Source organism: Eremomyces bilateralis, assembly GCF_010015585.1.
Source record: "Eremomyces bilateralis CBS 781.70 unplaced genomic scaffold P152scaffold_13, whole genome shotgun sequence".
Classification (NCBI taxonomy): domain Eukaryota; kingdom Fungi; phylum Ascomycota; class Dothideomycetes; order Eremomycetales; family Eremomycetaceae; genus Eremomyces; species Eremomyces bilateralis.
In genome coordinates, this window is record NW_022985079.1 from 552,503 (window position 1) to 579,908 (window position 27,406).

Below are 27,406 nucleotides of genomic sequence, written 5' to 3' on the forward strand. Positions count from 1 at the left end.
ATGTCCTTCATTTGGACTGTCCATTCCATGCTCACTGTCCTGATTTCGTTTCGATTTCAGTTGGCGGTTGCTTAGTTTACCATCACATCCACTATTGACATTGCCTCAAACTGACCGTCTCACAGGCTTTCAACATGATTGAAAATCTTTCTCCGGTCTTCAAGACTGCACTTCCCTGCGCCCTGCGCAGCTCGCCTCGGAAGTCCTTGTCACCGCAAGGGGGACGAAATACATTACTTGCGGTCGCCCTCTCCTCTCCTGCTCGTGTGATGACCGATTACTTCGGCAGATCGATTGCGGACACCGAGTCCCAAGAACGCCGAATCCAGCTCAACGCCTACCTGAAGGATCAGCTGTCCCAGCTGAAACGCCCCGATGTTCGAGCGCTGCTCGACTCCCGTCGCGCCGCCGCCCTTCACGGAGCCTCTCCCGTCATCTCCTCCTTCTGCCATCCGGAACGTCCGCCTGCCAAGGAACTGGTCTCCAATGTCCGGATGTTGATGCCTTCTCCTGGCACCGTCAAGTCGATCTTGAAACCCTCCGGAACGTTCGCCCGCAAGGCTGCCGCTCGCGTAGCCCGCGTCGCTGACGCTTCCGCCGTGGACGTCATCACCGACATGATGGAGAAGCTCACCATCCAGGACTCCCCACTGGTTCCTCGCCGCGCGTCCAGGGTCCGCTGGGCCGACCTGGCCTCCAAGGAGAAAAGGTTAGTTCAACAGCGTTTGATCACTAACTGGCAGACGAAGGTCGACGTTGTGCCGTGGGAGGTAAGTCAGTTGGGCTTGATTCGGCAGACCAAGATCGAAGAAGAACGGGGAGCTGAAATTGCTGCGGTGAGTTGTGGATTTGTCGATGGCAAATGTGTCGCTGGCACTCCGGATGTAGACCTTGTTCGAGAGAACAAGCCTCAGGTCAAGTCTTCCAGGGTTCTGCGTCATGTCTTGCTCCGGGAAACCTCTGCACGCCGCTGGCATTCTCACCGGCCACCTACCTTCTTCGAGAAGATCCGTCCTTGGTGCATTGGCGCTGCCGCTGTTGTCGCCGTTGTTTCCGCCTTCACCTTGCTCTAGTGACATTTGTTTGTCCTCTTTCCCCTTTTTCTGGATGTGCTACCCATCTCTCACCATTCTCGCCTCGTGTTGGTTCGTCCCCCCTTCACAATTTTCCCCTTTTTTCTCTGCCCGTTTTCTTTTGTGCGCCATTGATGCGCCTGCCCATGAGCCCACTCCTTTGCACCTACACCGTCCGTCCCCCACAAAGGATAAAAAAAGGATAAAAAAAATCCCCTTCACTTCGGTCATCCACCGCGAGTGGCCGGTCCACCCGGTCTCGTTGTTTTTGGAGTTTTGGCTTTTTTGGTGTTGTGACGGCTAGGCTGGTTTTCTTGGTTCGTCACACACGATATGTCCTCCATCCCCCCGATGCCCAAGCCCAATTCACCACTCCGAGTCAAGCATACCAAAACACCGGCGACGGGCTTACTTCATCAGCAATAGGTTCGACTGGATCCGGGGTTCAACAGCCGATGGAACGTCTGGGGCGGCTGGTGTCGGGACCGATACCCGGTAAGTTTCTTCCCCTTCTTCTTTCACGCTTTCAGTTGCTAACATCTTGCGCCTTCCGTTCGGTGGGGGCATCTATGGCTTCTCACTAGGGATGGAAGAGGTGTCATGGTGGATGACAGGTGTCTGGACGGGCTTTGGAGCTGGTCGACAAGTTGGAGGTCTCTTCCCCATCCGCATGATCACGTCTCCCCTTCGCCATTCAGAGAGCTTTTAGATAGTCTTCACCTGAACAGGCCTAGTCGTCAGGGCTGTTGGCGGCACTTGGACTTGACCTGTGCCTCTACGTGGCGTCCAAGACGAGTAGTCCTTGTGACGAAACCAAACAGATCATCATGTACACAGCGTGCTTCACCAATGAATTGGCTGTCTTCAAAATGTGTGCACTCTCTGTGTGACATCTTGATGTGACGATTTGGTGTTCGTACGCTTGACGTTTCAATTGACCTAGTGAATGGGCCGTTCAGATGCGTTCGACTCAGCACTAAACGGCATGCAACAACAACAGGAACACCACCAATATGGGATGAATTGAAAATAAACAAATGTTGCCAACCTTGGCTCACTCAATTACTCCTGTATAGATCCATAACCCGATCGAACGCGTGTCCCAAGGCCCCTGAAACCGAAACTCCAAGCTATGCACATCATGAAGGTAATCTGAATGCCCAGAAATTAAAAGATACAGCCCAGATTGTAAGTTGTCCACGACACGCCCGCTAAAACTGCAACGTCGACACTAGGATGTCGCCGGGGGACTCGCCAGCCCCGCCTCATACACGGCCGCGAAGTCCAACTGCGCCAGCTGGGAGTTGATCTGGTCGATTTCCCGGCTCAGGTCCTCCAAGTTCAGCGCGAGCGAACTCACCTCGTCGAACTTCCGTCGCCGGTTGGCGTCCGCGACCATCTCGGACACGAAGAACTTCTGCTCCTCGAGCACGATCAGCCGTTCGCGCAGCTCCTTCTCTTCCGCTTCCATCTGGCTCATCGCCGTGCTGCCGGACATCTGGGAGCTGGTCTCGATGTCATTGAACTTGATGGCCGACAGCGCGGATGGAGGACGGCCGCTGTGGCTAGGTTTTTGATGCCCTGCGCCGTGGGGAGAGGCGTGTTTGAGGATTTTGGGGAGGGACTTGAGAGGGAGCATGTGGAGGTGGAGGAAGTTGTACGCCTGCTGGTACACGGCTTTTTGGAGTCGGAGTTGGCCCGGGGAGGTCGAGGGGAGGTCACGAATGCGGCGGGCCGCGGTGTCGTACTGTGAAAATGCGTCCATTAATCGTTTCCGCACTTTGGTCGCATCGGAGATATGGTCATGTGAGGGAGGGTTCTCCGCATCCCTTTTGTAGCGTTAGATGGTCGTTTCATCGTAGATATTTCGAGGGACGTACTGTAAGGCTACGAGCAACCGCTGGAACTTTGGCAGCAAGAGGCGGATGCCCCTTTGAAATTCGATCAAGTTCTCGTAACTTCTCTGATCGGGCGGTTTGTGGGCGAGTTCCCGTGCGAAATCGACTCGACTGAACAGTGTGTGGGAACAGTCTTTGCACATTCGAACATCAACACCCACTTTCCCCAGACGTTTCTCTGAAATGGCGTCAGTGACTAGATTCATTAGTGTCGTAACAGATATGAGATGTCGTGCCACTGAAAAGCTTACCGGTAGCAACGCTCAGCCCAATCTCCTTCGAGCAGCCCGTCCTCAGATCCCCGCATACGACTCGGCCGCAAAGCCGACAGTGGTGGCGTCGAAATGAGTACGTCGAGAAGTCTTGCTGACAAAAGGGGCACTTCATAACTTCGGCATCGTCCTCCCACGCAATCACGGATTGTTCTAGCGCCCTTTGTTGGGTCTTGGCCCCGGACATCGACCACAACCCGGTAGACGTATTGGGGCTTTCCATCGGCGGAGGGTTGGCGAGTAGCTGCGTGAGCTTCGTCAACCGTGCCTCCAGCCTACTAACTTCGAGATACGCCTTGTCAACCGTTTTCCGCCGAAGGGTCATGAACTCTGAGGTATGGTCTCTTGCGAACCCTTCCCGAATGTCAGAGGATCACCCAGTCTCCATGTGGTATGAACTCACCTGTGTAGTCATTATAGCCTTCTCTTGACTTATAACACGTTTCACAAACGCGGCACCAGATGCCTCGTACTGGCTCGTGGGTGGCGGATCGCGATAGTTTCATCTGATACATAGTATATTCCTCGCAGAACAGCTTGCCGCACTTGCGACAGTTGACACTGCCGTTCACACCCCCGAGGCGCTTATTGCACATCGGATCGGAGCATGAATCGTAGGACGTTGGTTTTTGCCAATGCGACCGTGTCACAAGTTCGTCGGGGTCAATAGGGTCTGGTTGAGGGGAAGTATGGCCTGAGGTGGGAGGAAGAGGTTGGGTGAGAGGAGGGGGCGTATTGTTCGACTCGAAGACATCCAGGCCCTTAAGCTTTTGATTGAGAGCGACAAGCGGTTGGAACTTCTTCGCTTTAACCATCTGTGTCCGGAACCATGTCTTCACCTCATCCGACTCCATCACCTCAAGGTTCGCATGGTTATCATCGAGGTGTCTGTATCCGTTAGGCTGCCGTCTGGTTGGATTGCGTGGTTAAACCATACCTATTAAGCTGGAGCAGAGTGACCTTTGGATATATCAGTATCAAACATATCCAACCAAGAGGGTGGGAATCGTACCATTTCATCGTTACATATCGGACATACCATCCGCGAGCTCGCGGTTGCGGCGGCCGCATTGCTCAACGACACTTTCGAGGAGATATCCTGGGTTTCTGCGCTCGAGGCCGGGGACTCGGAGGCCTTCGAGATTACGGAGAGAGAGCTGCCGGACGGACTGATATTCCGTTTGATATGTTCGGCGGCAGCGCTGGCCGGAGTGAGGTTCCTCCCGCTCCCTAGGACTCTGCCTCCGCCTAGGGACCTTCGGGAGGCCATGGCGGTTTATTGGTGGTAATGAGCTCGTTCGAAGGGGAGACCGTTCAGCCGGAGCATGGAAGGTATGGACATGGTGGCTCTGACCTTGGAAATCTGGTTTACGGTGGGTTGGAGTGAAATTCGTAGTATGTGCAAGTATGAAGACTGCCTGACTTCCACCCAGTCGGTTCGTTCAATTCGAGATGTGGGGTGAGTGCCTGAGGCATTATTAAGGATACTCTAGTGATAGAACTCGGTGAACGACAAGAACCACAAGTGCATTTCGTTGGTGTTGCTGCTCGGACTTGGACTGATCAACTTGGGACATATAGAGTAATAATTGATACTGAACAGTGACATCTCATTCGCGGCCTATGAGTAACACCAGCTACTCACATAGCTCTCAGCCCCACTAGCTAATTGTAAGGAGAATGGAGGACATCGAGTTTGCTGCCCTCGCGAAGGACGACCCCGACTTCGCCAAAGTGCTAAAGGAGAATAATAAGATCGATTTCTGGGACCCATTGGCGGTACAGTACGTTGTTGTTTGAACTGTGTCTTTCAAAATATGGTGCTAAACTGCTGCGCTAGGCAGTTGACCAAGAGTGTCCTTAGACGGGACTTTAAGCTGGAAATCAACCTACCCGGGGATCGTCTGTGCCCTCCAGTTGGTTCTAAGCGATCCAATACTTGAAGACTGAGCTGATAGATTCTCTAGGTCCCTAACCGGTAGGTCTGAACTATTGTATATTGATGAATGGACAGGATGCTTACAACATATAGCTTTGCCTATATCAAATGGCTACAGAAACTGATTGACTCGACTGGTGACAGCTATAGGGATGCGTACGAAGAATCACGAGAAGTGATTGGAATCGATATGTAAGAAGACACTCTTGCTATTCGGTATCATGAGCTCATGAAGTATAGCGGAGTTGGAGCCAGTTGCATCTATCCACTACTCGGATGTGCATCGAGACCGAACTGGCGTTTTGGAGGGACTGAGATCGATGCCCGAAACCTTGAGTTCGCACAGAAAAATGTCCGAACAAATGGACTCGAATCACGGATCCGGATTTTGCCCGCAAAAGAAGGCCAGCCCCTGATCTCGCTGGCGCAACTCGGGACCGACCATGCGGACTTTGTCATGTGCAACCCTCCATTCTTCACCTCCCTGGAGGATATGGACGCGACATATGAGACGAAAACTAAGCCACCCTCCGCTGTATGCACTGGAGCCGCGGTCGAGATGATCACCGACGGCGGAGACCTCGGCTTTGCGCTTCAGATATTCGCCCTCAGCCAGTCACTCAAAACGAAGATTCAGTGGTATTCGTGTCTGCTAGGCAAGCTCCAGAGCGCCAAAGATCTCGTCGCTCGTCTCAAGGAGTCGGAGATTACTAATTTCGCCGCACACTGCCTTCAGACCGGCGGTCGCACCAAGCGGTGGCTGGTTGCATGGTCCTATGACGACCTACGCCCTGAGGATAGCATTGCACGAGGCGATGGTTTGAGCAAAGAGCTACTTCCGCCATCCACGTCGGCCCAGATCCTCGTCAGGGACATGCCAGCTTCGAATTTGGGAGACGCCGTAAACCAGATTTTCGCCGACCTCCCGCTTCGCTGGATATGGAAAGCATCCAACCTCAAAGGTCTTGCTCTCGCTACAGAAAACGTCTGGTCACGATCTTACCGCCGGAAAATGAAGTTTCAGGGAGACTCGACGTCGAAGTCTGATGAGGACCGCCCGGTTGCGCTCGCTGTGCTAGTCCTGGTTCATTCCAACCAGGTCACCGTTCGGTGGATGAGAGGCGAAGACCATGTGCTCTACGAAAGCTTCTGCGGCATGCTGAGGCGCAGCCTTTTGGCAAAGTAAAACACGCGATAAAATGCCCAATGCCCTCGATTCTCACGGTCGGATGTTCGACGCCAGCGACGCAGGGAACCCTTTCCTTTGGTGTTCAGCCACGCATCTCTTCTCAGAGTACGCCATGATGTCGCACACCTTGACTGGGGATCCGTCGTGTAAATCAAATGGTAAGAATTCGCCATTGCATCTGGTACCTGTGCTAACAATGTGTTCAAGGGAGCTGGGATTCATAGCCCACTGAATCACACATCTTACGTTGCTTCCCTAGCTGCATACTCCATTCGATCCTATCGCTGTGGACTCTGCTATGGAATATTCCGTCCATTAGAGCAAAGCTGATGGATGTCGCATGAACTTCAGCCTTGGAAGCTTACATCTACAATGACGTATACGAAATGATGAATCTCGTCTTGATTTCAGGCGAGCTTAATTTACCTGAGCGGCAGTCTGCCAGCGAAGTTGAAACCGACCATACTCCATCACACCACATCTCCAAAGCACCCAAAAATGGTAGATTCCTATTCCGAATGAATCCTGACGTCTTGCCCAAGTACTCGTTCCTCCTTTCCACTCGCCAACTTAACCAACGCCTCTCCATCCACTCTCAACCCCACCCACTCCACCATCTTCGTCGCCCCAATCCCCTCATAGAACTTCAACGCATTCTCATTCCATGTCAAACACGCCCACTCCAACCTCCCCCCGTCCATCTCCACCGCCCTCCGCGCCAACTCCTTCAACAGCAACCCCGCATACCCCCGCCGCCGATACGCCGGCCGCACGTACAGGTCTTCCAGGTAAATCCCCGGGCGCGCGCGCCACGTGCTGTAGTTGAAGAAGTACAGAGCCATGCCCGCGACGTCGCCGTCCGGCGATTGAATCAGGAGCGTCTTCGCATACCCCGAGTTGCCGAGGCTCGTGCCGATGGAGTCCGTCTCTTCGAAGGACAGCGTCGTGAGGAGGGTGCCTTCGGTGGCTTCGACTTGGTCCTCACAGTTTTCGAAGGCGGCGAGCTCTTTGATGAGGTTGAGGACCGTAGTGACGTCTGCGGCCGTTAGCGGAGTCCCGGGTGCGAGACGGCATAGGACGGGAGTACCGGCGCGTCGTGCGAGACGGATGGTTGGCTCCGTGGCCATCTTCACATGAGTTCCCGATTTGAAATCTTCGGATAGATTCACTTGTCCTACAATCTACATAATTTCAGAATTCAGAATCACCAATATTTATGATTCGGGAGGGCGTCGAACCTGCTCTGATGGGACGACATTCCAAATAGTGGACCCAGACTCGGCGCTAAATCCCGAACAGGAAGTTATAATTCAAAGTTCGAACCGAAAGGGCAACATTATGACCGCCGTACGCATCTATCAGATTCAACTTGGAAGACTCCGAATCAACTCTCGGTTTGTTCTAATATTATCTATCAGCCAGACTATATCGGCAAAGCGATATGGTGATCAAGCACTATCAAGGCATCTGGAAATGCGCGGAGCAACCTGGATCGATTCGGACTTCATTAGATCGATGACACCATTGACACGTCTGATATCTGGGATAGGATGCCCACACGGTTCTTAATTCCTCTCCAATGATTTCCATACATCCCACCTGTAGGAACTCGGTCCCAATCCGGGGCGCTGAATTGAATTCGATTCCCGGTTCGAAAGCACCGTTCAGCATACCCGTAGGTTGCACCTGTCCTTGCAACGATCGCTCACGCGGATGCGATATCAATGGACCTTTCGTCCTATCCTCCTATCTCTTCGGGAGAAGCGTGAGGTACCGAGACCGTCTGTGCCTGGGAGCCCCACTGCACATCCCAATTTTTCCCCGCCTCGTTCCATTTCATCAGCGGACACAGGGAAAACGTATAGGCCCAGATCCGACGCATGGTCCGAGCATCCAGCCGACTCGGAGGTACCCAAGCCCCCAGGTGGTTCAAGGGCCGAGCCAGCACGATGCGTTCGAGATACCGGCTGACGGTCTTTTCCAGAATTTCCGAGTTGTCCTCGGATGAGTGCTCCTCGCCATCTGCGGTCTCTGCTTTGAGTGCGTTGGCACCCTTCACCATTTCGTAAAGCTTTTGCCGATCGAACACCACGGGAAGTCCTTCAGGAGAAGCACGTCGCGGTCGGGGGCCTTCCCAGGGCACTTTTCCGGATGCAAGATCTCGCAAACGTTCCCACTCCGATTCGGGAAGCGGAGCCTCCAACTTGTGTAGAAACTCGGCATACAACTTGTATATGGCGTTCTGTTCTCGTTTGCGCGGCATCGGCTGGAGCCACATATTCGTGGACGGGATCGCGAGCTTGGTCGAGCGGAGCGTGCGTCGTTGTCGACGGCCGTTGAACGTGTGCTGGGCCTGGGACCGGGCCAGATCCCGGAGTCGCGAATATCGTGGGGAGATGGTATATGTGATGTGCTGTTTGTCGACCGTCCTCGTGCCCCATAGCTGTGCCGGAATGCTTTCGAGGCCGGGAAGCGGCGGTTCGAGAGGAGGCGCATCTCCGTCTCCAGAAGATGCGTCCGACAGATCATGGTCAGGCTGAACCAAAGTGTTTATAAGCTGACGCCTGGGTTTGCCAGTCCGGCCGTACGTCTCGAGGATAATGGTTGTTAATACCGACAGCTTTCCATGGTTGGCATTCTGCAGCCTCTCCAGGGCATGATGACCTGTGTGCAACCTCCTTAAGAGGACAGGATCCACCCACTCTTCCGGAGAGCTTTTCTTCTTCCGGCATATATACACTGCCTCTCGGATGTTTTCTCGCCCATTCCTAAACCGTTCCAGGGCATGCTGACGACAGTAGGCTCGTGCCGACGGATCAGGAAGGTAGGTGGACTCCCGCAGGATGGCACGAAGCAGATGGCGAGTTATTGGGCCATATTTGGAACGGATTCTTTCCATGAAAACCTCTTATCTCAACACCCACGAACCCCGAGTGGTGAGACGCGTGAAAACGCGATGCAGACGCGTCCTGTGGCTGGTTAAGGCTGATCTACTCATCTACAAAGAATCCTCTTGGAATTCTCTTGGAATGATATGAACAGGGAGGCACGGAGGCACGGAGGGAACAGATGAAGCCTGATGGTAATAAAGATTACCTAAACACTGGCGTCGGGCCGAAGCGCTCCGACAGCGCTGATTGGCGGTTGGCACGTCGCACACTTCCACTCCCACTTGCTCCTCCAACGCGTTTCTCCGCTGTGTCGCGCGTGTCCACGTCGGTCTTCATCCTCTACTCCTCCATACCAATCCATATCCATCCATCTGTCTGCGCTCCACGTAACCCACTATCAGTCTATCACCCCTCCTCTTTGGATCTCATCATCGAACACTCTTAGCCTGACATCCCTTTTCTCGTGTGCGCGCTCATTCCCATCCGAGTACGGAGTACGGAATACCTCTCGTCTTTGCGCACGCTCCACACTGCACGCTCCACCACCATCGAACCCGACGTGACATGCCTTGCATTTGGTGATCCGCTTCCTACAGGAATGTCGGCCACGATCGAATCGGTAGTTCCACCACAGCCTCTCCCAATTGCATACTCTCGTGCGGCCAGCTCCGCTTCAAACCTTGAGGGAATGCAATATCAAGCCTCCTACGATGGCCGCCAGCCGTCCTTCTCCAGCTCGACCGGCCCCTCGTCGCAAATGAGCTTTAGCGCCTCACAGTCGGCTTCGCAACCGACGCAGCCAACGTCTCAATCGGCTCCGAATTCCTATCGAAATCACTCGCATGCAAATGGCCATCAGCAGGTCGCTGTCGAAGAGGGGCCAGCGATCTATCGGGTATGTTCCGATGCTTCTCGCGTGCCGGGAATCCCGACTTACATCACCCAGGCGGTCTATTCAGGAGTGTCCGTGTATGAGATGGAGGTGAACGGTATCGCCGTCATGAGGAGACGCCCGGACTCCTGGCTGAATGCGACCCAAGTGCTGAAAGTCGCGGGGGTGGACAAAGGCAAGCGCACCAAGGTTCTTGAGCGCGAGGTGCAAACCGGCGAACACGAGAAGGTTCAGGGAGGATATGGCAAGTATCAAGGGACCTGGATCAATTTCCGACGGGGTCGCGAATTCTGCCGACAGTATGGTGTTGAGGAACTGCTGCGCCCGTTGCTGGACTACGACATCACCATCGACGACAATCTCCCAGAGGGAAGTCAGATGGAGACTCCGACGAAAGAGCAGGCAATGGCGGCGCTTCGAAAACGATTCTATAACACGTCCATGGACGGACGAGTCCCGGTCCAGACCCCGAACGGGACGTTCTTTTCCAACATCTCACCCACCGCTTCCAATGCCCTCGCCGCCATGAACAAGGTTGCTCGGATCAATTCTCCCGCGCCTCGTCCCGGAAGCGCACAGAAACGGCCTGGAACCAATTCGCATCGTTACTCCCAGCAGCACATGCCGGGAAGCCAGGAATCCTTCCGAAATGCGAGCCAACAAAGCATGCAGAGTTTCACATCCGAACGAAGTTTCAATGGACCGGTTCCCAACGAGCCCGTCTATCTCTCGCAAGGGAGCCACTATGGAATCGAGGCGGCCGTCGATCGCCAGAGCGACTTTCAAGAGCCACCAAGGAAACGAATGCGATCCAGTCAGGAAGACCCGTTCTCACAGCTTGACAACGGCGACGCCGACATGCTGGAAGGCACTCCGACGGAGCCGAATGAATCGTTTGTTTACCGCGATCTCGGTCAGCTGCGAGAAGAAGTGGAAGAGGTCGAGCTCCGTACGCCGATGCCGGCGATGCCGCATCCCGGTGACAAGATCGATGAGGATAAGCAGGCACTATTGATGGACCTTTTCGCCGACCTCAACCGGACCGATTATGTTCACCACGAGGCGTTAACGACGCTCTCCGGTACCGACTTCGACATTCCTCTGGACAACTCGGCGAACACCGCGCTACATTGGGCCGCGACCCTTGCGCGGGTTCCTCTTTTACGGCTCCTCATTTCCCAAGGAGCAAATATCTTCCGAGGCAACGTCATTGGCCAAACCCCTTTGATGTCGGCGGTGACGGTGAACAACTGCCTAGAACAGAGCTGTTTCCCCGAACTCCTGGAGACATTGAGCCCCTTGATCGAGTACCGAGATACTCAAGGTCGTACCATCCTCCATCACATCGCCGTCTCTTCAGGCATCAAAGGCCGCGCTACCTCCAGCAAGTACTATCTCGAAGCCCTATTAGAGTACTTGGTGAGGAGTAGCAACACTCCTAACGGGCAGCCTGAGCCACCCCCGAGTTCGAGGAAACCGATTGGGTTGATGCGTTTCATGAGCGAGATGGTCAACGCGCGAGACAAGGGCGGAAACACAGCTCTCAACCTCGTTGCTCGAATCGGTAACCGCAGCATCATCCAGCAGCTTATCGAGGTGCAGGCCGATCCGACCATTCCCAATTTCAAAGGCTTGCGACCCATCGATTTCGGTGTCGGAACCGACTCGGAACGGACAAACTCACAAATCCCGATGAGCCAAACCAGTTCTCCCAGCAAATCCAGACTATCCTCCAGCCGTATCGATGAGAGCAGCCGGGAGATCTTGCCCTGTAGGCGTTCCCGCTCCAACATATATATGCCGTGTAACTAATAAATGTCCCAGCCTTATCCTCTTTCCTTTCGCAGACAGATTCCCAGTTTACGGCCGAGATCCAACTCAAGCAAGAGAAGGTCGACGAGACGAACGGGCAAATCCGCGATGTCTGCGCACGACAGCGCAGCGAAGGCGAGCACCTCGCACACATGCGTCGAAAGCTACGAGACCGGTCGAATCGCGAGCAGCGGATCGCGAACCTCAAACGCGCGCTCGCCGACCAGCGGGTGCGGCTGCAGAGCGGGTCCTTCGATCTCAACATGAACGACCTGGGCCCGGAAACTGTGGCCGCCATGCAGGGGCAACCCATCTCACGCCACGTGCGCATCGGCGACGCGGACGACATGCTCTACTACAACCAGGCGGTCGGCAATCTCCCTATCAACCCAGCCCTCGAGTCGTACGAGGACTTCGCCGCGTACGCCGACCAGCTGGCGCGGAATGGCGTCGCGGAGCACGTAGCCGCCAGCCTGCCCGCGACGACCGCCCTGCGCGCCATCCTCGCGGTGTACCACGCGGACAACCAGGAGCTGGCCGGGCGGGCGGCAGCGCTCAAGGCGCGCGACGGGGATCTGGAGGCGCGGTATCGCCGCGTCGTGTGCCTATGCACGGGCGTCGAGGAGGATCGCGTGGACGACATGCTAGCGAATCTCGTGGCGGCGGTGGAGAGCGAGCGGGACGAGGTGGAGGTGAGCCGCGTGCGGGAGTTTCTAAGGAAAGTCAACGTGACGGTGACCGCATGAGTGGCGATTTACGAGCTGTATGATGATCCCGCGTCAACTCTTGGTTAACGTCGCGTCTACGGCGACTGGATCCTTCGAAGCATCCGTATGAACCTCTGAGCAATGTACTGTTAATGATGGAGCCTAGTGATCGCAGTATCGCGATTCGCCACTGATATCCCCTAACGTAGTGAATGAAATAGGCAATATGAACGGAAATGATCGATATTGAATTGTGATACAGAGCTGATCTACCAGATCATATCGCGTGCTATGCCGATCTCTCGCAGCAATGATCCTATACTTCTAGCGACCGCGATCAAGCCTCCGCATCAGCCCCAGCATCGAAAGACTTCGGCTGCTGCGCTGCTCGCGACGGATTCGTGCTCTCGCTCCCAACCGACACCGCATCACTCCCGTCGGTGCCCATACTCAGAGTGCTCGCTCTCTTGTGCAAACTCTGCGTGCCCACCGGGAACTCGCTCCCTCCCGTCGTCGGCGTCCCCGGCCTTGACCCGGTCGGCGTCAGCCTCGGTGGGATCGGTTGCCCGGACGCATACTCCATCGTCGTCAGGGATATCCCGCCTTTTCGTCGTCGTCGATCGCCGCTAGGTCCGGCCGCGCTACTCGTGCTCCATCGTCGCTCCCGGTCGGCACCTACGCCACGCGGTGCAAGGTGGCCTCCGTTCTCGTCCACTTCGGGGGTCATTGACGTACTACTCCGCGACGACGAGCGAGAATGTGACCCTTCCGGCTCCCGTAACGTGCTCGGTCGTCGGCGGCGCTTCTCCTTCTCCTTATGCGACACCCCATGCGCTTGCGGCTTTTCCACGTCCGCTCCCCCCTTTGCCGCCCCTAGCTTCCGACTCGCCCGCGCCCACCCCCGCCATCCTGTCCACCAGAACCACCCGCCCTCCTGCCGCGCCACCTCCCGCTGCCGCGCGCGCACGCGCCGCCGCAATTCCGCCCGTCGCTCGTTCTCCTTCTCCCAGTACTCCTCGCGGAACTGCTCCCAGTGCTCGCGGAACTCCGGCGTGAACGGCTTCGGGAGGAGCAGCAGCTTCACGTAGTCGCCGCCCTGCGAGATGTCTTCCTCAGCCACCTCGACTCCCGCGGTGCTGCGGTGTCGCGCGTGCAGGTGCGCGGCGGCCTTCTTGTCGCCCGGGACGTATTCGACGCGCTGGTAGTCCGAGCCGGGGGAGGGGTAGAAGAAGTAGTAGGGGAGGAGGAAGGCGAAGTGCGAGAGCGATTCCCGCCACCACGGACCCCGCAGGATCACCAGCTTGCAGTTGAAGCCGCGCAGCCCACGGTTGGTGATGGCGAGCCACCGGCGTGGCCACCGCACGCCGCGCTCCCACTGCCCCGTGACCCAGAACAGCAGCGCCATGACGATGCCGCCGATGAGCGCGACCTTTTCCGCCGTGTCCACCACCCAGTACACCGACCCGCCGACCCCCGTGCCATCTTCCCGCGGCCGCAGCCACTGGCCCCAGAAGCAGTACGCGATCCACAGCGTCAGGACGGTCAGGGTGAAGGTGTTCTGGCGGCGCCGCGCCAGCAGATTGAGGTACTGCGCGCGCAGCGAGCATTCGAGGATCAGCAGGTTCAGGAAGATCTGCGACGGGGCGGACGGAAGGAGGGAGGTCGGGTCTGGTGGGGGTGGGTCGACGTCGACATCGGGAGGGGGAGTGCCTTTGACGAGGGCGTCGAGGTTGGAGGTGGACATGGTTTCGGGGGGATATATGAATGTCCCTTGTGTAAGGATGGACAGGAGCGCGAGGCTAGGACGCCTGTTGGAGGACTAGGCTACTTCATAATGCGAGGTACCGTAGGCAGTAGGCGAGGTCAATAACGTGATAGTACTATAGCGTGGATTGAGCCAGTGACGGGACTTGAAAGGGTTGATACTACAGTTATTACTAGAGGGTATGACGAAGGTTCGGAGTATTCCTGGGAGCTGCACGTGGAAACTGGGAGCGAAAGCGAATAATACAGTAATCGCAAGTTCGTATACCATTGTCAAGGTTGATTGGCTATTTGTGTAATTAATTCCTGGTAATATTTTCTGTATCAGAATAGGGCTGCCTGCTCCAGCTATCTGCGACTCGCTCTTCTCGCTTCATTCTTGACTCTTGACTCACAATTCCGTCGTATCCGCTCGCGCTTCAGCATTTCATTTCCATTGATTATTATTATCATTCATCATTTATTGTATTCCAATCTCAATGCCTTTCTCCTCGAATGCTGCGCGTGTGATCGTCATCATGGCTAGCATTAGCATCCTCCACTCATGCTTCGTCCGTGCCAGCTGTTGATTCCTAACCTCTGGCCCATCGACTAGAACCCTCAGTCATGAAACCAGAAACATGGTCCAGCCAAGTCATTTGACTCATTTCGATTCCTTTGAAGCCTTTGTTAAATCCCAATTTCTTGCTAGACATATCTTCTCTTGAAAGTTTCCTTCACCAGGGGCTGTAGGCCTATAGCCAGCGAATGGGCACTCCTTCGAAGTCAGGCCTTTCCCTTCCTGTCCTAACACGAATGTCTACCTCCATATGTCTTGATGTATCAGGGTTGGCTAACCTATTTGTTTGCATTGCAACACCCCAAGTCCTTGATATGGCAGGGTTTCATATGAGTATTGGACCATGAATGGAAAGGATCTGTTTCATTGTTGCTCCTCGGCATTAGACATTACCTACTTACATTTAAGGGCTTGTTGTAGTACTTCTAGAACAGCCATTCGGACGCTCGGATGGTCGTGCTCCCTTCATCCTAGGGCTCGCTAAATTATTTGATCTCATATATCTTGTTAATTTCGACTTAAGCATGTAATTCAAGCTTGTCCTTTGGCTTCTCATCCATGTGGTTTCATCTATCTAACACTCCTTGCGCCATGGACCCATCGTCATCTTTCAATCTCGGAGGCAGAGGCGAGAAATATTTCTGAGACAAAGTATTTATCGTCAATATACTACCCTCTCGGTTTACAGTAGCCTGCTAGTAAAAACAATCTATCTACTAGGCTAAAGATTTTGATGTGCCCTATCAATCGGCTTTTGAGTCGCCGACCTAAACATGAACTTCGCGATTAGAATGCTTCGCCGGACATTGATACATGGTACAGTCTTCTTTTCTTATTCAATCTACTTGTTTCATCCGCAATAGTGTCCGATCGACAATGCGCAGCGGGTATGCCTTGGCCACTCTCTCGCCAGCGCCCGGGGTCGAGAGGTTTATATGTACCAGCCTCCTGACCCTCGAACGCCGATATCCCGTGTGCACCTGTCTATCCCATCCGGAAATTTCACTCGTTTTTCTGTTTTCTTGAAAGTTCTCGTCCTTCATTCGCCATGTTGCACGCCACCACTCTCTTGTTGCTGCCTTTGGCAGCGATTGCTGCACCACTCGAGTCCAGGCAGCACGATCACGGGGCGGCCACTGGCGGCACTGGTGCCACCGGAGGTGCTGCGGGTGCTGGATCTGCTGGAGCTGCTGGAGGAAGCAGCGGCCTCGCTGGACTACTTGGAGGATCTGGAGGCGAGGGCGGAAGCAGTGGCCTCGCTGGACTTTTTGGAAAAGGCAGCGGCTCAGGTGGCAGCGGTGGTCTCGCCGGACTACTTGGGGGTGGGTCCAATGGATCCAGTCCCTTCGCTGGTTTGTTCGGTGGAGGCGATCCCTTGACGCCATTCAAGACGTACGAATTGGAGCCCAAGATTCGAAAGGACGCCAAGCGTGTCAAGTATGCATGGGGCCCGTATGAGCTGCTCGGTGCTAGTGTATGGTTCCTACGACTTGGACTATGGACAACAACTAACGTACATAACAGGCGGACAAACCCGCTGGAAGCTTCTCCATGGATCCAAATGGTCAATCGTTCATGTCCTCAGTGACTGGAGTTGCCGGTCCAGCTGCAGTATTGGCTGGCAAGGTTGGCTTGATGTATGAAGATGGCTGTGAGGCGAACATTGAGACTGGGATGTGAGATTATCCTGTTTTCCCTATGATATACGTGCAGCTCACACCTTGAAAGTTACACCCATCACATCCTCACCCGGGCAACGGGCAAGAAAGATGTTCCTTTCGTTGGCCGATGCCCGACCGAGGATGGCAAGCCGGCTAACTCAAGCTCTGGCTTATCCAGCCTCCTTGCCGGCCTCAATATCGGGAGCGGCTTCATCGGCGCTGGAGAAGACAATGGCAATGAGCCGAACATGTACACGAATAGTGACGGAACCTATCCGTCCGCGTTCAACATTGCTGCCGGGGAGAAATTCAGTGCCCAGCTTGACCTAGTCAACTACAAGGAGACCACACAAAAGCTTTACATAACCTTCGATATTGAGTATCTTGAGGGTTCGGCCGAAAACGATGCAACCTCGGCCCTACTGAGTGTTACAGGTGCGTACCCATATAGGATTCGCGCAGGTGGCGGCGATAGAAATGGACGCAAAATTTCTGGATTTCGGAACTGACCATGACCTAGGCTGTGGGGCTGACCCGATTGCCACGAGCAAAGACGGCCCGGCGTCCACCAAGAGCAAGAAATGGGGCATTCTTTCCGACGGATACATCGTCTCCGCCAAGGGCCATCTTCACGACGGAGGTGATAAGATGGTGTTATTCCTCAATGATAAGGAAGGTGAGCACTTCTTTCGACAATCCTGTACGAGTCCATGCTCACAGTCGCAGTCTGCACATCCGAAGCCATCTACGGTGGCGCTGGAGGCACCACCACGATCAATGGGAAGGAATGGGAAATGCTCAATGGCATGAGCCAGTGTAGCAACTCCATCGCCGTCAAGGCAGGCGACTATATCTCCATGGAAGCTTTCTACGATCTTGCCAAGCACCCCCTGTAAGTCTCCAACCGTTTCAAGCGGGAGAAGGAAACTAACTCGGAATCAGTCGCGAGGACCAAGGTGGCGCGGGGCATGACGATGGACACAGCTTGGGCATCATGGGAATGTTCTCGCTTTCGTATGCTGCAGGTGGCGCATCGTCCAACTCGACCGCAGCGTGAACGGCTGGCTAGTTGTAGGAGTTGGGAGCGCGTCTTGTGTTCCAGTGTGAAGCAGCAGGCCTTCGAATCTGATAGAATGCTTTTGATCTTAAATATAGGCTCTCGAGGCTGGGTGTGATCAACCACTATTAGTGCAGTACAGAGTGCGCTATATTATTATGTCTGCCTCGATTTTTCCTCTCTCTTGATCTAAGACCAAGGGGCCAAGGCATAAACACTCATGATCTTCGCCCCAGCCTCGCTTTTATCACCATGCCAAACTCTTCTCTTTCATCCGTAGGCCGCTTCAATTTTTCAACCTACCCCAACTTGACGCTGCAGGTGAGAAACTGGAGATCCGGGCGGTTCAACTCCTTTGGTCCCACTGAGACGTACCGCTCGTACTTCCTACCTACGCCTTAAACTAGGGAACCACCTTTGTCACCATATAGCTAGCCAGCATCAGATCTTCAGCTCCGAAGCATCGACATCACTAAAGGTCCGAAACGAATACATTAGATATATGACAAGTCGCTAAAGAAAGAAGGAAAAAGAAAAGGAAAGTAGATATCGTAGTATATCACTATACTCTGTGTTTATCACCAACTCCGTAGTTCTCTATGCATTCCTAACGGCCCATGAAGAGTCCTGAAATAGACTATCAATTAGGAAAGGATTCGTTATCATAGTGTCCCTTCAGGAGTACAAACCATCTCATCGTCTCTGCATTCAGAGAGTGTCTCCTAAGATCTAGCACGTCTCGCGCACCACTAAAAAGACGTTCCACGCCTACCTCAGCAGAGGGAACTGGGAGATAGTCGCGTGCCGCTTGAGCCATGCAAGGAAAGTCAGGTGCATTTGCTTTCCACCATTTCAATACCCAGTCAGGGTCACCGTCCGCAAACGAGGGATGCGACCAGCTAGCCGGAGCAGAATCCAGGTATCGGTCGACGTCCGAGGCCTGCGCACATGGATATGGCTGAACCCGTTTAAGTGTCTTCCACAGTAACTCGGGCATACCTGATGGGCGTTCCGTCTCTAATGGTAGACTAGGGTAAAATGGATATTTTTGCCTGAAGAATTCGCGCACTTCGGAAACGATCAGCTCAGCACCCTCTTTGTTCATCTGTGCTTCGATCAGGGATGTCTTAATACGCGGATCGAGGACAGCCGCCATGTAATAGGATATTATCGTCCATCATCTTCGTAAACTTATCCATCTTCCTCTCGCTCCTCTTACCGCCTCTCTAAGGTTGACACCCACGTCTTCAAACCCGCCTTTCGCCGTGTGAACATCGTCCAGAAGGTTATTAAGGGCCTAATAGATTGGGAGGCAGTCTATAAGGCTCGGACAACTCCTTAAAACGTGGTTGGTATGCTCCCAAAACGGTTTTAGAATCCTCTCAATTTGCTCCAGGGTGGACCATTCTGCATCTATAAGATGTAATGTTCTCACGTCGGGATGAGTGCGTATAAACTGTATAAGCTCTCTTCGGAGGCGGATCGCCTCGGTGATCATGATATATGTTGAGTTCCATCGATTATCGACGTCGTAGTTAATTTGCTTAGTCGGAGAGACGAGCTTCCAATCTTGGCGGCGCTGTGGACTTCGGGCAACCCAGAGGACGAGAAGGCGGATCTTAGCAATAGCACTTTTCTCCTCACTCGTGGTTAGGAGGGGCTTTTCGTGTACTTCGGGAGAAGTCGATGCTAGATTGAGCCATGCTGTGTAGGAAATCAGGATCATGCTCGTTACCACGATCCCAGACTTCATAGATGTTAAGTAAATCGATAGTGTTGTTTATTGAATAGGATTAAACGGCAGCATATGTAGGATCGTTAACGCGATAGGCGTGTCATAACAATCAAGGATTCGCGGCTTGAAGTAAACAAACCGCCATTCTCTAATTATCACTAAAAGTCGAATACGGTACATAATTTGACGCGTCATTAACTTGTCAACTCATGTAACTTATTCCCAGTGCAAACTTAATGGTTATTCATTTCGGAGCTCTAGACATCACTGACAATAGTCTCCTGTTTCCCATGTGGGCCATTTCGCTGCCACTCAACACGTGGATTCTGAACACGCTCATCGATGAAGTACGGGGATTGGAACCCGACTTCAATCCCAGCGTACCCTGTCCCGAAAGTTGGTCCGTTGAAGAGTTGCTGGACCATGATACGGTGGTCAAAAACACTTGGCTCTTCTATTAATGCCATTGGCTGTCCAATAACCCATGCATTTCTGGATCAAGATTTGTTTCTTGTTCTCCTTGGCTGGTCGTGCTAAGGGAGTTTCAGCGCCGCGACAAGGGGTGAGCACTTTATATTTGACTCACCCCCGCCGTAACTTAACGCCTGTTCTGCTGAATCGGTGCGCTAGGAACGCTGGACGGATCATGGCCGGTGATATGCCACAGAATCCCCACGGAATCCCTCCCTCCGGCGTAGCAATATTACATGACCTCGTCTTCTAATAACGAAGGGTCTTGGAAACGAAGCATAAGCCAGAGTGGTGCGCTGTTCTAATATGGTAGTCGGATTACCACCAATGATGTGTCGCGCGTTTGTTTAACCCAGTCTCGCGATATTATATTGTACCCTCCGCTAATGAAACTGGTCATAATGGAAGTATATCCCGGAGTGGTGCTCATCTGGCAATCACTGTTCCTGTTTCTTCAAAAATGTTATATATCGGCTGCCTTATCATTCTTCGAAGCGCAAGGGAAACCTAACCACGGTCCGATTCCCCATCCCAACGAAGAGCAGGGAAACACATCATGGTTCAATTCTTTACTCTCACGGCAGTGCTAACACTTGTCTCCATCGTCCACGCCCAGTGCGGCGCGGGCACGCCGGACGCCAAGGTAACCGGCAGTGGCGGGTCTTTCACGGCCACCAGAGGCGCAAACAGAGTGTACTCCGGCTCAAACTACCATGCTGCAATCCAGGCTGCGCTCGACTCCATTCAGAGCGGTCAGCGCGTTTCCGTCATCGCATCGGGGTCCATCGGTACCAGCACCATCTCCATCGGCAGCGGGAAAATCTTCGAGGGTTGCGGTACCATCAATGCGGCCCTTAAGAACGGAAGGGGTGCCATCGAGTCGCTGAACACCCAAGGAACGCAAATCCCGTACCTCACTATGACCGGCGATCCGTACTTTGGTCTGCGGTTCTACGGCACCCGCGATCTGGTCCTGGGCCAAATCACCATGAACATGGGCGGCAAAACCATCGGTATCCGCTTCGACCGCGACCAAGCCGCGAACTCCAACGTGAAAATGGACGTCATCCGCGTGACCGGTGCGGGTGGTCACGCCGTCGAGACCTGGAACATCGACGGCCTCGAGATCAACCAGGTCATCGCCCGGAACGTCGGCGAGTCCGCCCTGCTGCTCCAGAAGACCACCAATGCGAAGGTAAAGCTCGTCGATGGGGAGAACGTCGGGAAAGGGACCGGGTATGCGACCTTCCGCATGGCGAACAACAACGGCCAGAACAAGAACGGCGACTACAAAACCAACATTTACATCGACAAGGTCGTCTCCCGCGGCGGTGGACGCGGCGTCTTCTGCGTCTCGCAATCCGGAGCGGTCGTCATCGAGAGCGTCGACCTCGCGAACAACGGCAACAACGCCATTCTCATCGAGAACTGCTACAACGTTGCGATCCGCGGTGGGACCGTCAACGGAGGAGGAGAGGTTCGCCTCTCGGCCCGCACCGAGTTCCCCAAGAACCGGGACATCTCGCTCACTTTGACGGTGAACAACAACTCCGTCCGGGAGTCCCCTTGCGGTGACAACACCACCTTCAACATCAAGGGTAATGCGAAAAAGACCGTTTGCTGAGCGTGAAGATCGCCCATGGTCAACGGCATCAGCGAGATCTTGAATGTTTTTGTAAATGACAGGCAAGAATAAGGGATTATGCTCTAAATTCTCAGTACCTTATTCATACGACGAATTGCTCGGAATGGTGAACATGAACTCTACAAATAGAAGCGTATTCATACCGGTCAACGTATATTAGGTGGGGCCTGGCGTACCTGTCCCAGCGCCATGTACGCTTATCCGAGCTTTCCCACCCAGCTATGGCTTCTTCAACCTCTGGAATAGAGCGGCGATAAACGAGCATCGATAGGTCATACTCTAATGTCTCGAAGTTAAGGTATCGGATTGGGGGAGGGATGGAACCAGGGTGTTAAGCAAGGGCGGTTATTGACGGCAAGATTCCGTACAACACCTGGGTGCCATCATTCCCCGCATAGCTCCTCATCTTCGCTCTTCTATCAACAATGTGTGATTAAAGTATTGCTCACCTTTGCAAATAAATTGATCTTGACAAACATTATCGAAAGTCTCAATCACCCGTCGCGGCCACCATCGAGCATCAATCACGACGACCTACCAGAATAATAGACCACATCGCTATAATCAACAGCAAAATGTAATACATCCAAATCTTCCATCATATAAGCCATGGCTGATCACTTTGGATAGGGTTTACACCGCATCCTTCGCGTTTTTCGAGGCGCTGTGGGAGGCTGGGGTATCCCACTGCTTCGGTGCGTACTGTCCTATGTTAATGCTTCTCTGCATCCTCCTAACCGGTCTCATTAGTCAATTTGGGTTCCGACCATCCAAGTATCATCGAAGCGATGGTCAAGGGGCAGAAAGAGAAGAAAGACCGGTTCCCACGGATTATTACGTGCCCCAATGAGGTACGGCTGCATTCCTTGTCCGATTGTAGTTAGCCAAATTAAAACTTGCTAGATGGTGGCATTGTCTATGGCGGACGGTTACGCAAGGCTCACCAACAAACCGCAAGCAGTCATTGTCCATGTTGATGTGGGAACCCAAGGACTCGGCGCTGCCGTCCACAATGCATCGACGGGGCGCTGCCCCGTCCTCATCTTTGCCGGCCTCAGTCCATACACCATCGAGGGAGAGCTACGGGGCAGTAGGACCGAGTACATCCACTGGATTCAAGATGTTCCTGATCAAAAACAAATCCTGGCGCAGTACTGCCGGTACACTGGGGAAATCAAACGCGGGGTCAATGTCAAACAGATGGTCTTTCGTGGTACGTATATGCGTCTGCTATGATTGAGCTTAAATAAAACTAAGGGCACTGAATCAGCGCTTTCATTTGCCATGTCTGAACCCAAAGGACCGGTTTACCTCTATGGCTCCAGAGAAGCGATGGAAGAAGAAATAACTCCATATCAATTGAATCCCGATGTCTGGCGGCCAGTCGAGCCCGCCGCCCTGCCGCCCCATGGGGTCAAGACAATATCTGAAGCACTTGTGAACGCCAAGGAGCCCTTGTTAGTCACTGGATACAGTGGGCGGAACCACTCAACCGTTGAACAATTGGTCAAGCTCGCCGATCTCGTCAAAGGGATCCGTGTTCTTGACACTGGCGGGAGTGACATGTGCTTTCCAGCGGACCATCCTGCGTGGCTAGGACTCCGATATGCGGTTGAGGATGCAATTACAACTGCAGACGTGATCCTCGTGGTCGATTGCGATGTACCATGGTAAGCCTCCTGGTTTTGGTCGTCCTGCTTCGTGAAAAGAACTTGCTAAGTCACGCCTAGGATCAACACGCAATGTCTCCCGTCCAGAGACGCGAAAATCTACCACATCGATGTGGACCCATTGAAACAGCAGATGCCTGTCTTCTATATTGACGCCCTTTTGCGCTTTAGGGCAGATGCTGCTACTTCAATCAGCCAGTTAATCGAATTCATTAGTGCAACATCTGCTCTACAAACGAAGGCCAAGGCACTTGAAAATCGCGCTGAGGCTCTGCAGAAGTCGTATCAACAGCGGCTGCAGACGATCGCAAGCCTTGTGAAAACCGATGAACAAGGCCACTTCGCAACCAGTTACTTGACAAACAAACTCCGACAAGCCTGTCCGGAGGACACAATCTGGATCATCGAGGCGGTGACTCAAACAGTGTTTGTCGCTGATCAAATCCAAGCCAATCTCCCTGGGTCATGGCTCAATTGCGGTGGAGGAGGGTTGGGTTGGAGTGGAGGCGGTGAGTCCGGAGGCATCCGCAATGTAAATGATGTTTCGTGCTGATGGAACCAGCGGCACTAGGAGCCAAGCTCGCGACAGATACCGAAGGATCAAAGCGATTCGTTTGCCAGATCGTAGGGGGTTAGTACATCCTGTTGAATCTTTCATCCACATGCTTACCCAATTCAGACGGAACGTACTTGTTCACGATCCCCGGGAGCGTCTACTGGATCTGCCAGCGATACAACATCCCAATCCTTACAATTGTCCTCAACAACAAGGGATGGAATGCGCCCCGCCGGTCACTCCTCCTGGTTCACCCCGACGGGCTCGGATCTAAAGCGACCAACGAGGAAATGAACATCAGCCTCGCGCCAACTCCCGACTACTCTGGAATCGCAAAGGCCGCATCCGGTGGGGAGATCTGGGCTGCTCACGCTTCCACCGCCAGTGATCTCGAGAGACTGCTCCCGGAAGCAATTGAATCAGTGAAGAACGGACGTGCTGCAGTTCTGGATGCGCATCTAGAGGGACCAGAGGGGAAGTAAGTGCCATCTTCTGACATATATTTCCACTCTTGCTTATATACCGTAGGTTTGGAGGTGGTAAAGCCGCGTTGAGCGGTTGACGGCCATTGGGCCTCACAGGGACCATCACTAGGGCTTATTCCCTGGAAACAAGCATTGAAGAATGTCTCATACTCCCCCATTAGACGGTTTGCTAGGGCAAGTATCGGTACCAGTTACGCCATGCAGCATTTGCTTGTGCAGGGAAACCTAAAAACAATAAATAATAGGTACTATACGACATGCAATTGACCAGGAATTCACCCGGAACTTGTCCTGGAGCATATTTGCTTTATATGCACTCGGTCCTTTCCCGTGCGTTCGTCGTTCCCCACAGATATTGATAGTCCTAGGATTTGCCTTCTTGAGCTCGACAAAGTCGAAATTCGTGGTGTTTTTCTTCTCGTTCAGAATGTAAGCCGCTCGCCTCGAATGTTCTCCTACATCTGTGATTTATTCTTCGACCGGTATCTTATCCGGAGGCACATTTCCTGCAAGGTTATAATCTCATTGCATACGCATCTATGAAGCTGAGAACATATCAAGGCCCGGGACCCGGCTCTCTGCTCTTCGAACCAACTCATACATTCAATTCAGTGTTGCGCAACGCTCGACCACATATCACCAAATCCTCGGGGGAGCGACCAAGGATGTGATTCAGATTTTGAAGATCCAACTGCAATTCGATGAACTCTACGACTATGCCGAATTGCCGATCTTATCTGCTGGATGCCTGGATCGCAATTCGAAGAACATCACAAGAGGGAGACGGAATCATTCCGCACTGACTTCCGGTCAGGCGACAAGGCGACGGGGCGACAACATGACGCCCTTTCAAAGTTCACACACCACGATGACACCGATCTTGGGCTTGAATGATAATCCATAATTATAATGTTTCATTTCGGTACTCGGATACGGAGTACTGGTAGTGTATCTCGAGATCTCCTGCCGAACGCATTCCCAGCCGATTTAAGCGTCGTTGCTCTTGATTGATTCTGCCGCCCTATCTCATATGTCATAACGTCCTGCGTAACTCCACTGATAAGGAAACACAGTGGATAGAAGCTAGTAACGTAACGGCGATCAATTTCATTTCTAAATTCATTGGTTACTTGGTTTGATCTTTGATAGTATATAAATGGTTCGGCACTCTCTTCTATCTCGAGTTACAATGCCCACGGATATACCCTTCCCCTCAAATCCAGCCGAAGATTCAACATGTTGGCTCCCCTACTCCTCCTTGCCGCTTCACTTGCGGCCGGCACTCCCTTCGATCCAAGAGAAGCGACCATAGGCTCAGTCCATCATGCGCTGCATTTCGGCCGTTCGACGTGTCGAGAAGTGGTGTCGTCCTTCATCGTCCGCGTCGAAGCGTTGAACAACAATACCAATGCGGTCCTTACCTTGAACCCGCGTGCGCTTGAAATCGCCGACGAGCTCGACCAGGCCCTGCTCTCCGGGAACGCGACCGGTTCGCTCTTCTGTGTCCCGGTGCTTGTGAAGGATAACTACGATACCTTTGACATGAAGACGACTGGTGGCAGTCTTGCGTTCCGGGACTCCCAGCCCAGCACCGACGCGCCCTCCGTGGCAGCGCTCCGCCGGGAAGGGGCGGTGATTCTGGGCAAAGCGAATCTCCACGAGATTGCTCTCGAGGGGATCTCCGTCTCTTCGTTTGGAGGTCAAACGATCAACCCGTATGACTCGACCCGAACGCCCGGAGGCAGTTCCGGTGGATCCGGGGCGAGCGTCGCCTCCTCGTTCTGCGTGTTCGCCTTGGGATCCGATACGGTGAACTCTTTACGGAGCCCCGCGTCCGCAAACAGTATCTTCAGCGTCAGGCCGACCCGAGGTCTGATATCCAGAAGCGGTGTGATTCCGCTCAGCTATACTCAGGATACGGTTGGCCCGATGGCGAGATCGGTTGAAGACCTTGCCATTGCGTTGTCAGTAATGGCAAGCGTAGGATACGATCCGTCGGACAATACCACCGCCTTAAGTCCACCCGGGTTTCAGGAAACCAACTTTGCGAGCGGCCTATCTCTTGGGACGCTCCAAGGAAAACGTCTGGGGCTTTTGGAGCCATTCTTCAACCGGACAGCCAGTGACGAGACGACTCCGGTCAACGAGGCGATGAACGCTGCCATCGGCCGGCTCGAAGCCGCTGGAGCCACCATCGTCCCGATTCGAGAGAGCGTGTACAATCCGACTACGATTGCGGCAGAGCTGGATACTCAACGGTTTGAGTACCGAGAACTCCTCAACGCCTACCTTTCGCGCCCGGAGTTGGGTGGTCGGCATCCCCGGGACTTTGCCGAGTTCTATACTACCAAAGCGGAGGGTGGAAAGGGAGAGTTCCTCGTCATGCCGTCAGGATACGAGTATGTTCGTAATTCCTCCGTGTCGTCGACCGGCAATGCGACATATGCGTCAGTGCAACAGGGGGTCGCCAACCTGACCCTCACCCTTGCGTCCACCTTCGCCACCCATTCTCTGGACGCCATCATCTACCCCGAACAACGGAACCTCGTAGTGAAGATCGGATCGCCATCCCAGTCCGGCCGCAACGGGATCCTCGCGGCCCTGACCGGGCATCCCGTCGTGACCGTGCCTGCGGGCTTCAGCCCCAGCACAGCGGACGCGCCTCGAGGCGTCCCGATCGGAATGGAGATCTTGGGTCCGAAATGGAGCGAAAAAGAGCTTCTCGCCATCGCGCACGCGTACGACAAGGTCGGCGCAACCCGAAGATCGCCGGAATGGGCGGACCGACACGTCGAAAGTCAGGATCTGACCCAGGTACCAGTGATTGTTCCGGACCGCGCGAACATTCCTGCGGTGTATCCGATCGGTGTTTTGTGAGAGGTTGTTTGGCCATTTTGCCAATGATATGAATTACTATTTAGACGAATACCTAGACCGTGTTTCCTGCGCGAGCATCACTCATCCATGCAGTCAGCTTGTGTCAGATTGCAGCACCCCATTCATCCCAACCTCCAAGCGACATTAATTCCCGAGATTAGATCATTACACAGCACATGTTGCCAACTCGCCATGCTAGTGGCGTTTTCGCTGACCGTTCCCTGGGTCCACGCGGCCTGGATGGTGATTGGTG

The 27,406-nt window shown here is 53.7% G+C and overlaps 11 protein-coding genes across 11 annotated transcripts; 7 read left to right on the forward strand and 4 right to left on the reverse strand.

Annotated features, from left to right (window-relative positions):
* Positions 1–134: 134 nt before the first annotated feature.
* Positions 135–1,073, forward strand: P152DRAFT_474743 (uncharacterized protein; the record flags this gene model as incomplete). Its single annotated transcript, XM_033681349.1, has 1 exon — positions 135–1,073. One exon carries the CDS (start codon positions 135–137, stop codon positions 1,071–1,073), a length of 939 nt encoding a protein of 312 aa, XP_033533222.1.
* An 836-nt stretch (positions 1,074–1,909) lies between these two features.
* P152DRAFT_459530 (uncharacterized protein) lies at positions 1,910–4,668 on the reverse strand. The gene is made up of 6 exons (XM_033679694.1): positions 4,256–4,668; positions 4,181–4,203; positions 3,647–4,131; positions 3,223–3,597; positions 2,954–3,167; positions 1,910–2,902 (listed from the first exon to the last, which is right to left on the reverse strand). Exons 1-6 carry the CDS (start codon positions 4,511–4,513, stop codon positions 2,305–2,307), a joined length of 1,953 nt encoding a protein of 650 aa, XP_033533223.1. The 5' UTR covers positions 4,514–4,668; the 3' UTR covers positions 1,910–2,304.
* A 171-nt stretch (positions 4,669–4,839) lies between these two features.
* Positions 4,840–6,636, forward strand: P152DRAFT_483036 (DUF890 domain protein). The gene is made up of 6 exons (XM_033681923.1): positions 4,840–5,027; positions 5,084–5,159; positions 5,211–5,221; positions 5,276–5,374; positions 5,423–6,529; positions 6,579–6,636. The coding sequence occupies exons 1-5, from the start codon at positions 4,924–4,926 to the stop codon at positions 6,366–6,368; spliced, it is 1,236 nt and encodes a 411-aa protein (XP_033533224.1). The 5' UTR covers positions 4,840–4,923; the 3' UTR covers positions 6,369–6,529; positions 6,579–6,636.
* P152DRAFT_483037 (acyl-CoA N-acyltransferase) lies at positions 6,597–7,498 on the reverse strand (the record flags this gene model as incomplete). Its single annotated transcript, XM_033681924.1, has 2 exons — positions 6,597–7,407; positions 7,459–7,498. 2 exons carry the CDS (start codon positions 7,496–7,498, stop codon positions 6,881–6,883), a joined length of 567 nt encoding a protein of 188 aa, XP_033533225.1. The 3' UTR covers positions 6,597–6,880.
* A 259-nt stretch (positions 7,499–7,757) lies between these two features.
* On the reverse strand, positions 7,758–9,418 carry P152DRAFT_459532 (uncharacterized protein). The gene has a single exon (XM_033679695.1). The coding sequence runs from the start codon at positions 9,268–9,270 to the stop codon at positions 8,110–8,112; it is 1,161 nt and encodes a 386-aa protein (XP_033533226.1). The 5' UTR covers positions 9,271–9,418; the 3' UTR covers positions 7,758–8,109.
* Positions 9,419–9,585: 167 nt separating this feature from the next.
* On the forward strand, positions 9,586–12,909 carry P152DRAFT_459533 (uncharacterized protein). Its single transcript, XM_033679696.1, has 3 exons — positions 9,586–10,157; positions 10,209–11,925; positions 11,979–12,909. Exons 1-3 carry the CDS (start codon positions 9,861–9,863, stop codon positions 12,710–12,712), a joined length of 2,748 nt encoding a protein of 915 aa, XP_033533227.1. The 5' UTR covers positions 9,586–9,860; the 3' UTR covers positions 12,713–12,909.
* Positions 12,910–13,586: 677 nt separating this feature from the next.
* On the reverse strand, positions 13,587–14,615 carry P152DRAFT_419050 (uncharacterized protein; the record flags this gene model as incomplete). The annotated part of the gene is made up of 1 exon (XM_033677118.1): positions 13,587–14,615. A coding segment is annotated over exon 1 (831 nt), but the record flags the coding sequence as incomplete, so codon positions are not given.
* Positions 14,616–15,860: 1,245 nt separating this feature from the next.
* On the forward strand, positions 15,861–17,884 carry P152DRAFT_483041 (uncharacterized protein). The gene is made up of 6 exons (XM_033681925.1): positions 15,861–16,470; positions 16,521–16,672; positions 16,725–17,092; positions 17,178–17,333; positions 17,384–17,549; positions 17,600–17,884. The coding sequence occupies exons 1-6, from the start codon at positions 16,045–16,047 to the stop codon at positions 17,712–17,714; spliced, it is 1,383 nt and encodes a 460-aa protein (XP_033533229.1). The 5' UTR covers positions 15,861–16,044; the 3' UTR covers positions 17,715–17,884.
* Positions 17,885–20,070: 2,186 nt separating this feature from the next.
* On the forward strand, positions 20,071–21,839 carry P152DRAFT_459538 (uncharacterized protein). The gene has a single exon (XM_033679697.1). The coding sequence runs from the start codon at positions 20,477–20,479 to the stop codon at positions 21,542–21,544; it is 1,068 nt and encodes a 355-aa protein (XP_033533230.1). The 5' UTR covers positions 20,071–20,476; the 3' UTR covers positions 21,545–21,839.
* A 485-nt stretch (positions 21,840–22,324) lies between these two features.
* Positions 22,325–24,812, forward strand: P152DRAFT_459539 (thiamine diphosphate-binding protein). Its single transcript, XM_033679698.1, has 7 exons — positions 22,325–22,416; positions 22,469–22,778; positions 22,836–23,235; positions 23,296–23,744; positions 23,798–23,866; positions 23,915–24,269; positions 24,320–24,812. Exons 1-7 carry the CDS (start codon positions 22,354–22,356, stop codon positions 24,351–24,353), a joined length of 1,680 nt encoding a protein of 559 aa, XP_033533231.1. The 5' UTR covers positions 22,325–22,353; the 3' UTR covers positions 24,354–24,812.
* A 559-nt stretch (positions 24,813–25,371) lies between these two features.
* Positions 25,372–27,236, forward strand: P152DRAFT_459540 (amidase signature enzyme). The gene has a single exon (XM_033679699.1). The coding sequence runs from the start codon at positions 25,513–25,515 to the stop codon at positions 27,151–27,153; it is 1,641 nt and encodes a 546-aa protein (XP_033533232.1). The 5' UTR covers positions 25,372–25,512; the 3' UTR covers positions 27,154–27,236.
* Positions 27,237–27,406: the final 170 nt, after the last annotated feature.

What these genes read in the sequence shown, in the direction of transcription:
- P152DRAFT_459530 (XM_033679694.1), bottom strand. Translation starts at nt 4,513, where the DNA reads ATGGCCTCCCGAAGGTCCCTAGGCGGAGGCAGAGTCCTAGGGAGCGGG. An exon ending in CGATATGTAACGATGAAATG is followed by an intron (nt 4,204 to 4,255) that starts GTACGATTCCCA and finishes ATATATCCAAAG; the next exon opens with GTCACTCTGCTCCAGCTTAA. An exon ending in CGGTTGCTCGTAGCCTTACA is followed by an intron (nt 2,903 to 2,953) that starts GTACGTCCCTCG and finishes ACGCTACAAAAG; the next exon opens with GGATGCGGAGAACCCTCCCT.
- P152DRAFT_483036 (XM_033681923.1), top strand. Translation starts at nt 4,924, where the DNA reads ATGGAGGACATCGAGTTTGCTGCCCTCGCGAAGGACGACCCCGACTTC. An exon ending in TGGGACCCATTGGCGGTACA is followed by an intron (nt 5,028 to 5,083) that starts GTACGTTGTTGT and finishes CTGCTGCGCTAG; the next exon opens with GCAGTTGACCAAGAGTGTCC. An exon ending in GAAGTGATTGGAATCGATAT is followed by an intron (nt 5,375 to 5,422) that starts GTAAGAAGACAC and finishes CATGAAGTATAG; the next exon opens with CGGAGTTGGAGCCAGTTGCA.
- P152DRAFT_459532 (XM_033679695.1), bottom strand. Translation starts at nt 9,270, where the DNA reads ATGGAAAGAATCCGTTCCAAATATGGCCCAATAACTCGCCATCTGCTT.
- P152DRAFT_459533 (XM_033679696.1), top strand. Translation starts at nt 9,861, where the DNA reads ATGTCGGCCACGATCGAATCGGTAGTTCCACCACAGCCTCTCCCAATT. An exon ending in AGGGGCCAGCGATCTATCGG is followed by an intron (nt 10,158 to 10,208) that starts GTATGTTCCGAT and finishes TACATCACCCAG; the next exon opens with GCGGTCTATTCAGGAGTGTC. An exon ending in CAGCCGGGAGATCTTGCCCT is followed by an intron (nt 11,926 to 11,978) that starts GTAGGCGTTCCC and finishes TAAATGTCCCAG; the next exon opens with CCTTATCCTCTTTCCTTTCG.
- P152DRAFT_483041 (XM_033681925.1), top strand. Translation starts at nt 16,045, where the DNA reads ATGTTGCACGCCACCACTCTCTTGTTGCTGCCTTTGGCAGCGATTGCT. An exon ending in GGCCCTACTGAGTGTTACAG is followed by an intron (nt 17,093 to 17,177) that starts GTGCGTACCCAT and finishes ACCATGACCTAG; the next exon opens with GCTGTGGGGCTGACCCGATT. An exon ending in GATCTTGCCAAGCACCCCCT is followed by an intron (nt 17,550 to 17,599) that starts GTAAGTCTCCAA and finishes ACTCGGAATCAG; the next exon opens with TCGCGAGGACCAAGGTGGCG.
- P152DRAFT_459538 (XM_033679697.1), top strand. Translation starts at nt 20,477, where the DNA reads ATGGTTCAATTCTTTACTCTCACGGCAGTGCTAACACTTGTCTCCATC.
- P152DRAFT_459539 (XM_033679698.1), top strand. Translation starts at nt 22,354, where the DNA reads ATGGTCAAGGGGCAGAAAGAGAAGAAAGACCGGTTCCCACGGATTATT. An exon ending in GTCGATTGCGATGTACCATG is followed by an intron (nt 23,236 to 23,295) that starts GTAAGCCTCCTG and finishes AGTCACGCCTAG; the next exon opens with GATCAACACGCAATGTCTCC. An exon ending in CTAGAGGGACCAGAGGGGAA is followed by an intron (nt 24,270 to 24,319) that starts GTAAGTGCCATC and finishes TATATACCGTAG; the next exon opens with GTTTGGAGGTGGTAAAGCCG.
- P152DRAFT_459540 (XM_033679699.1), top strand. Translation starts at nt 25,513, where the DNA reads ATGTTGGCTCCCCTACTCCTCCTTGCCGCTTCACTTGCGGCCGGCACT.